The 9,611-nt window shown below is 34.1% G+C and overlaps 1 protein-coding gene across 4 annotated transcripts in view; it reads left to right on the forward strand.

Annotated features, from left to right (window-relative positions):
• Window positions 1–9,242, forward strand: part of USP25 (ubiquitin specific peptidase 25) — a 144,878-nt gene extending 135,636 nt beyond the window's left edge. For 2 of the 4 annotated variants that reach the window (XM_010376174.2, XM_030914945.1), the window contains 4 exons: window positions 107–186; window positions 3,574–3,697; window positions 6,963–7,158; window positions 7,471–9,242. In XM_010376174.2, the coding sequence (XP_010374476.1) occupies window positions 107–186; window positions 3,574–3,697; window positions 6,963–7,158; window positions 7,471–7,643 (573 nt within the window). In that variant the 3' untranslated portion in view covers window positions 7,644–9,242. The remainder of the gene's footprint in view (window positions 1–106; window positions 187–3,573; window positions 3,698–6,962; window positions 7,159–7,470) is intronic. The other 2 variants (XM_030914944.1, XM_010376175.2) reach the window with 1 other exon arrangement.
• The last annotated feature ends 369 nt before the right edge of the window (window positions 9,243–9,611 follow it).

Below are 9,611 nucleotides of genomic sequence, written 5' to 3' on the forward strand. Positions count from 1 at the left end.
TTATATTAATTCAAATAGTAGCAGAATAGTGTATTATTTTTGAACAGTTTCATGGTATTTTTTAAATCTTACTTTGAACATTTTTAATATTTTCTTTCACTTACAGGAGTGGCATCAGGATTATAGGAAATTCAGGGAAACAACTATGTATCTCATAATTGGACTAGAAAATTTTCAAAGAGAAAGGTAAAGCAAAGTGGACAAATATGAAAATAGCATAATTTTTGCACTTAATTCTATTCAGATATTAACTCATCCATGGAAAAGATTGTATTCACACACTGTATTTTTAATAAATGTTTTATTTTAGATCAGTTTTAAATTTACAGAAAAATTGCAAAGTTAGTATAGAGACTTCCCATTTACCCCACATAAAATATATTTTCCATTAACAAATCCGTAAGGTCAGCATTAGTGTCTGTGTTTGTCAGGTCTCAAATACTACACTTGAGGCTGAGTCTCATCTTGATAGCAAGTCGGAGTGTTTTCTGTCTGTCTTTGTGAACTTTCAGGTACTGTAAAAAGTGTAGCTGTAGAAAATTTTTGAGTACTGTGACTTTAAACAAATTTTGGATTAATTTTCATTTAAATTAAAGATAGTCTTAAAGGAATATCTACTTATTTAATTATACAATTATTTTAATTGTTATTAAGAAGAAAGGATACATTTTGCTTTACTTACATTCCAGATTATTTAATCCGCCTCCCGGGTTTACACCATTCTCCTGCCTCAGCCTCCCGAGTAGTTGGGACTACGGGCGCCCGCCACCTCATCTGGCTAGCTTTTTTTTTTGTATTTTTTAGTAGAGACGGGGTTTCACCGTGTTAGCCAGGATGGTCTCGATCTCCTGACCTCGTGATCCACCCGCCTCGGCCTCCCAAAGTGCTGGGATTAGAGGCTTGAGCCAACGCGCCCGGCCTTCTCCACTTATTTCTTAATGCATGTCGTTTAACAATAGCTTGACTAGTGATTGTTTTTTGAGGAAATGCTTTATTTTCGATGCAGTGTTTATTGCAGTCAAGTAAAAGGGATATTGAATTTTCCCTTTTTTTTTTTTTTAATGAAGTTTAAGAAGCTCCCACTTAGGTAATGATGCTTCTTTTTCAAAAAACGAAGCAAAGATCAATGTTTAATTCTGGAGCTATACTGTCCAACATAGTGGCCACGTGACAAAACTTAAATAACTGACAATTTTAAAACCAAAGTTCAGTTCATCAGTTACACCAGCCACATTTCAGTAGTTCCGTAGCCTCATGTGGTTAGTGGCCTCTATTTTTAGCCAGCATAGAACATTTCCGTAATCACAGAAATTTCTATTGGATGATACTATTCTAGAGGACAGTACTTTCATTTTTATATTAATAGTTATCAAAATTTTTAAAGTTATCACACAAAAGGAAAAAGTAATGTTTTACTTAACAATTTATCTTAAGTACTTAAGTACAGATTATTTAAAGTCCTAGTCATTGTGCTATTTATAAGATAATTTTGCTTTGGTCATTGATGTAGAACACTTGTTTTGCTCAATACCACCATTTTATAAGTTATGTCCGTCAAGATGGTATTTCTTTAATAGGAGTATTCAGATGTACTAGAATTTATAAGCTTTGTGCTGATTTGAGAGAAATAATATGATTGTATAATTCAATAGAGTAAGATAAAAAAAAGGCACTTCAGTGTTACCGATAAATCAGACTTCACAGAGATGTAGTAACTTTGTCAAGGTCATGCAGCTAACTAGGAAAAGAAAAATTAAGAGACCTGGTGTTCTTGTATAATTTAATGAAATCACGTAAATACCAAATGTATTCATTTATCTCAATAAGAATTAAAATGATGAAACTGCCACTTTGTATCTATCTGCATAGCTTCTGTATTAGTTGTTCCTAGTTAACATATATTAAAGGAATTTGAGATATAACTTGGAAATATGTTTAAATATTATAATTTGCTTGTCAGTTTTCAAATACATGCTTATTCAGAAAGCTAATATTCTAGTATAGTAAATGCTTATCAAATTAGGAGGATTAACTAGAAAATCAGTGGTGACAGATACTACTTACGGAATATCTTTTTAAGAAATATTGGTGTATGCAACTATAATCCCAGCTACTCAGGAGGGTGAGGCAGGAGAATCACTTGAACCTGGGCGGTGGAGACTGCAGTGAGCCAGGATCACACCAGTGCAGTCCAGCCTGGGTGACAGAACGAGACACCATCTCGAGACACCAAAAAAATTCTTTTTTTTTTTTTTTACTGTAAATATAGCAATTATTGTTGCTAGCTGTGTATAAAATCTTGCCAAAAGGTTCTGTCAAAATTGTTTCTAATGAAAATGTAAACATTTAAAGTCTTGAATGAAGTACTTACTGATGGACCCTTATGAGTCCTGAGAATAGTGAAGTGAAATCTATGGTTTCAAGAACCAGCTAATTTTTTTTTTTTTAATGTTTTTGTAGAGATGGGGGTCTCACTCTGTTGGCCAGGCAGGTCTTGAACTCCTGGCCTCAACTGATGCTCTGACCACCACCTCCCAAAGTGTTGGGATTACAGGCATGAGCCACCATGCCCCACCCCTTGTCTTCCTTATTTAAAATCTGATTTGAACTTTATAATATCTAGACTTATATTAATATAACACATATGCCTAATTCTATCACTTTTTTTTTTTTGAGACGGAGTTTTGCTCTGTTGCCTAGGCTGGAGTGCAGTGGCGTGATCTCAGCTCACCTCAACCTCCACCCCCCGGGATTCTCCTGCGTGAGCCTCCTGAGTGGCTGGGACTACAGGCATGCACCACCATGCCCGGCTAATTTTTTTTTTTAGTAGAAGTGGGGTTTCTCCATGTTGGTCAGACTGGTCTCAAACTCCTGACCTCAGGTGATCCGCCTGCCTCTGCCTCCCAAAGTTCTGGGATTGCAGGCGTGAGCTGCCACGCCCAGCCTCTATCAGCTTTTTTATGTTTGGGGGCTTTTTGTTTTTGCTTTATTCCACTAGATTTCCCAGATTTAGGAGAAATCTTTCATTTTCCACTTCCTCTCTTTCCTTTAGATCTTCTTATTTCTGTTTTTTTACATTTTTCCCAATAACTAATACTGTCTGCACATAGAAAAGAACCTAAGTTGTCGTTGAACAAACCAAATGATGTTTGTGATCATAAAATGGAGTAACCTGAGTTTTTCCTTCATGCATGTGGGACACTGCGTTCAACAAGTAGATTGTTGGTTTCACATTAGCTTCAATTTTGAGTTCAAATGGAAGACATCGGAAAATAAATACCAAGGAAGACAGAACTATCCGAATTTATCCGTTATTGCCTCTTTTCCCAGATTTTTTCTTAATTTGTAGCTCCTATTTTATTTTTTACTTTTAAGATATAACTGTCTCCGGGTTTCAGATGATACTGTTGCTAAAAAGGTGCTCCCAAGCATACACTGCATCAGATGATATTTTTTATTATAATGTAGATTATCAAAACTTAAGCATATACTTAAAATATTTTATAATTGTAGCTGACTTTGTTTCTACAAAGGTGAAATACTAATGTTATATGTTTCTTTTTAATTTTCAAGTTATATAGATTCCTTGCTGTTCCTCATCTGTGCTTATCAGAATAACAAAGAACTCTTGTCTAAAGGCTTATACAGAGGACATGATGAAGAATTGTTATCACATTATAGGAGAGAATGTTTACTAGTAAGTTGAATGCATATATGTGATCTTACCATTTTGTCTGACATTGGGCAAGTTTTCCAGACTCATGAAGTGATTGACTACATAAACTCTGATGGGATAAGAACATGATGATGTCTATAAACTGGTTCTAGTCCCTTCAGATGGCAAAGTGCACTCAGTTCTTCATTCTTTTCTCTTTATGAATCCCAAGTACTATAGGTGATAAATGAAAAATGATCTTAAAATAGCATCAGTTTGTTTACGTTTCTGTATTTAGATTTCTTTATCACACTACCACTCCTTTTTTTGGTGGGAGAGGAAGGGATGCATAGATAAGTCTTAAAAGAAAGTTTTATGTAAGTCTATAAGAATATGCAGGCTGGGCACGGTGGCTCACGCCTGTAATCCCAGCACTTTGGGAGGCTGAGGCTGGTGGATCACTAGGTCAGGAGAACGAGACCATCCTAGCCAACTTGGTGAAAACCCATCTCTACTAAAATACACACCAAAATTTGCCAGGTGTGGTGGCGCACGCCTGTAGTCCCAGCTACTCAGAAGGCTGAGGCAGGGGAATTGCTTGAACCCAGGAAGTAGAAGTGGAGGTTGCAGTGAGCCGAGATCGTGCCACTGCACTTCAGCCTGGTGACAGAGTGAGACTCCATCTCAAAAAAACAAAAAACATATGCATAGAATGTATCAGAGTAATTTCTGTTTAACTTAAAAAAATTGAATTTTGAGGTATAAGAATAGTATAGCTGATTTTAAACATAAATACTACCAAAACCTGATGGTTCCTCTGAAACATTCAAAAAATGATATGATGTTTCTCATCATTTTTTGATAGTAACCTAACCACATTTGGTTATTTGTTTTACATAGGAATTTAAATGAAACCTCATCAAGATTACTTTAGTGTTCCTTTCAGGTTTTTTCATATTATATATTTACAAAGTGTCAGGTTCTGAGGGATACAAATATGAGTAAGATGTACTTCCTGTCCTCAGAAAACTCAGTCTGGTAGGAGAAATACAGAAATAATTGTTGTGTTCTGGAATAAGTGTCATTATGATAAATACGCACAGTGATATGCCTGAAATATTTGGGAAGAACCTTAAGAGAGAAGGTAAACCCTCATCTGGATCTTGATGGATAAATAGGAATTTTATTCATGATAAAGAAGGGAGAATATTCCAGTACACAAGAGAAAATAAAGATAAATTCATTGTGGCTCTCCAGGTTATGAAGAAGTGGGGTAAGGTGGAAGTGATGAAGCTGACAATACTTGTCGATATTGGTCAGATGATAAAGAAGCTTATGTGACATTCAGATGAGTTTGCACCAGTGTACGTTTGATTAGGTTTGGTATGATGAGGTTTGTTTTCAGAAAATAATTCTGGTAATAATAATAGCATACTAGAGGATGAACAGGAAAGAAGTAGATTGAAGTCAAGAACCTTAGAGGGGAAAGTCAAGGGATGGAGAGTGAGGGCCTCGACTCATGTAGTGTAGGTATGACGGTGAAGGAAATGAAATCAGGGCATGTCATAGCTGTTGCGTGAGTGGAAAGAAGGAAATAGAAGAGTCAAAGCTGCCAAACTTTCTAGTTTTTCATTTAATATTAGGGAATCTAATAGGAGGAACAAGGTTGGCTTTAAACATGTTATATTTAAGAGATTTCCAAGACATTGTTTGATTCAGTGAACTTAACATTAAACTTGTCATTAAATTGTATATCTCATTTAATGCATACTTCCAAAAATTGTAGTAAATACTTGAAGATTTATCTCATTTTATTCTCTTAACCCCTATGGTAGGAAGATGATAATACCCTATTATTAATGTAAAGAAAGTGAAGCTAAGAGATTTAGCTAATCTGTTCATGATTGGTGTATTAGTCCGTTCTTACAGTGCTATAAAGATACTACACAAGACTGGGTAATTTATAAAGGAAAGAGGTTTAATTGACTCAGTTTCATATGGTTGGGGAGGCCTCAGGAAACTTAAAATGATGGCGAAAGGTGAAGGGAAGCAAGGACGTTCATCACATGGTGGCAGGAGAGAGAAGTGCAAGCAGGGGAAATGCCGGATGCTTATAAAACCATCTGATCTTGAGACTCACTCCCTGTCACAAGAACGGCATCAAGGAAACTGCCCCTATGATCTGATCACCTCCCACCAGGTCTCTTCCTCAATACCTGGGGGTTACAATTCAAGATAAGATTTGGGAGGAGACACAAAGCCTAACCATATCAATTGGGTAATTGATTCATGGCCAAGTTGGACTTACAGCACAAGGTTCTTTCCAAAATCAAAATAAATTGCACAAGAAGTACGGTGTAAATATGTAACTATTTTTATTTGAAATTCAGCTTTAAAAGTCACATTTATCATGCTGTAAACATAAGATTTGAAATAAGAACCCTTAAATATTATAGGTCTTATACCTGTATTTATCTTTTATGTTTCTTATTACATGGATTTCTCTGTTCTACTAGGTCAGTGATCAGCACACTATGGCTTGTGCTCCACCTACCACTTGTTTTTATAGATAAGTTTTATTGAAACATAGCCATGCACATTCGTTTATATATTATGTATTATTGCCTTTGTACTACAATGGCAGAGTTGAATAGTTCCAACAGAAACTTTGTGGCCTTCAAAGCCTGAAATAGTCCTTGTCTGGACCTTCACAGAAAAAGTTTGCCAATCCTCTTACCAAATTGTAAGCTCCATGAGAGTTTTCTGTATTAATCACTTGAATGCCCCTGTATCTGGAAAAATTTCTGGCACATGGTATTTACTCTGTAGGAAGTATTTGAAGGGATAAGTGAATTGGTTACCTTTATATTTCTGTATCAAGAAATACAATAGTATATATTCAGTTGCCATTTATGGAGATGAGTTTTTCAAAAATTAATATGGATTCTGAATTTCTTTATTTTTAAAACTATTGTGAGTGCTTATAAAATTTTATAATTGGGTGGAAGTTAATCTCTAGAGAAGAAAAAATGGCCCCTGTATTGATGATCAACATAAGCCAAACAATAGTGAAAAACACAATAATGTTCCATCCACCACTGTTTGCTTTTGTTTCTGTTGTTGTCATATGCATAACGTTTCTAAAGAGAGGTTTTCAGTTCTAGGTAGGTTGAGATTGTTTTCTCTAAGTACCGTTTATTCTAATACTGTTTGTGAACATATTTATGTTGTCTTCTTTATTGATACTTACAGATATTTAATTTAAAAAGGAAACAAAAACCTATTCTTTTTTTTGCATTGCATTAAGAAATTAAATGAGCAAGCCGCAGAACTCTTCGAATCTGGAGAGGATCGAGAAGTAAACAATGGTCTGATTATCATGAATGAGTTTATTGTCCCATTTTTGCCATTATTACTGGTGGATGAAATGGAAGAGAAGGATATACTAGCTGTAGAAGATATGAGAAATCGATGGTGTTCCTACCTCGGTCAAGAAATGGAACGTAAGTTTAAACAATGGTAGTAGGCACCCGAGATGTCGAGATTAAACGCAGTTAGAATTAGATGTTATTTATTCTTGCCATTTTTTATATTAAATATAATATTAAGTATTATATTTAGTAATTTCACATTCACATTACTCTTTTTCTATATTGATGAGCTAAGCTGTGTGCATTGCAGTTGCCATGTGTTTTTGTCTCCCCAAAATGGCAATTATCTTACCTATCATGGCAAGTTAATATTAGTAAATCATGTTGACAATGCTCGTGTCATAATTTCTATCTTTAGTTAGATTTAATTGTTTGTATTTGCAGCACACCTCCAAGAAAAGCTGACAGATTTTTTGCCAAAACTGCTTGATTGTTCTATGGAGATTAAAAGTTTCCATGAGCCACCGAAGTTACCTTCGTATTCTACGCATGAACTCTGTGAGCGATTTGCCCGAATCATGTTGTCCCTCAGTCGAACTCCTGCTGATGGAAGATAAACTGCACACTTTCCCTAAACACACTGTATAAACTCTTTTTAGTTCTTAACCCTTGCCATCCTGTCACAGGGTTTGCTTGTTGCTGCTATAGTTTTTAACTTTTTTTATTTTAATGACTGCAAAAGACAAAATGACTATACAGACTTTAGTCAGACTGCAAATAATAAAGCTGAGAATCGCATGGAGCTCAGACTTTGTTTTAACCGGAACTGATATATAATCACAGATCTAATTGATTTTATTATGGCAAAACTATGCTTTTGCCACCTTCCTGTTACAGTATTACTTTGCTTTTATCTTTTCTTTCTCAACAGCTTTCCATTCAGTCTGGATCCTTCCATGACTACAGCCATTTAAGTGTTCAGCACTGTGTACGATACATAATATTTGGTAGCTTGTAAATGAAATAAAGAATAAAGTTTTATTTATGGCTACCTATGTGTTTGTAAGCAGGTATATTGTATGTTAGTGTATTAGTAATAATATATACATGAATTTTGTCTGGGGATTAAGATTGGACAATTAATAGATTAATACAGTCTTTTGATTCTGCTCTAATGGTAGCAAATTGGAAAATGTTTAAGTATTTGACACTTAAATTTATCTATATTTTTAACAAAGTTCTTAAACTTAATATGGCACCTGAGCTTGTTTTGAATTTGGTCAGGGTTTTTACTCAAGCAAGTGGTTGCTTTTTTTAAGTCAAACTACACTGAAACTTTTAACCTTTTCTTAGATTAATTTTACTTTTTAAATGTATTTAAAATATATAGCAAGGTGATTATTTCAAGACAATCCCAAAGTACTTGAATAAGGGCTATTGTAAAACTTAAAAGAAATATTTATATATACACATATATGCACATACACACATGTATATATATATATATATATATATATTCATAATGGAGGACAATGTTTTGCAATATATAAATCATTCTATTTTTGTAAATTGTATATCACTTTAATTGAAAATGTTCTCTGCTAATTAATACTGTGAAACAAAATTGATATTGTTTAAGTAGAAGTTATGAGTATCTTAACTGCCTTTATTCCTTTTCAAAAAGGAAAAAGCTATAGAACATTTTGTAGATGAAACTACTGTTAATGAATTAATATTGTGAATGAAAATCAAAATCCATACTTTAAAGGTAATCATGTTACTAACAACCTATTTTTGAATTCATAAAGATTTCTTTATAAATGGTGTTTTGTGAGCATAGTAAAATAGACCATTATACTATGTGTATGTTTGATACAGCGTCGCCAAAACTAGTGTTGTTTATAAGTGCCTCTCACAAAAGATCCTGGATGGAGGAGTAAGATGAAATATTATGCTATTATATGATGCTGTTTGTAAAGGTACCAATGTGCTAGTAAGGTATTAATGACAAAGAATTATTACTATTTCTGTTGTGAAGTTAGATTTTGCATATTGTATCTATCAAAATATGTTTGGGTTTAGATTTTAAGTTGTCTACTGAGCAGAATTCTGCATTGGTTTTCCAGTCCTGTTAAAAGTTTAGAAACTTCATATGTGTCATCACAGCTTTTGTAAAGTATCCTTAATATTTTATGACATTCTACCACGGTGGTAAAGTTGTTTGTGTTTGTGTGTATAATTGACTGCTGAGACACAAAGTGCTCAAACACTACATGGAAATTATTCCTTCAAAGGCACATTCAGAGAATCATGTCACTCTTGTGCTGAAGGTAAGTATTATAATTGTATTTACTATATACGTAAAAACCAGATTATTTATTCCTAGTAATGAATTTGAAATAACTTATTTAAAGAAGTGACCTTTTTCAAGACCTACAGAAACAACGTATTTTAATATTGGTTTTTAATCTAATTGTAAGATTTAGATCACTGAAATTTTTCTTTTTTTTTTTTAATTTCCAGCTTTTAAGTTCAGAGTTACATGTGCAGGATATGCAGGTTTCTTACATAGGTAAATGTGTCAT

The sequence above is a fragment of the Rhinopithecus roxellana genome, chromosome 13, assembly GCF_007565055.1.
Source record: "Rhinopithecus roxellana isolate Shanxi Qingling chromosome 13, ASM756505v1, whole genome shotgun sequence".
NCBI lineage: Eukaryota > Metazoa > Chordata > Mammalia > Primates > Cercopithecidae > Rhinopithecus > Rhinopithecus roxellana.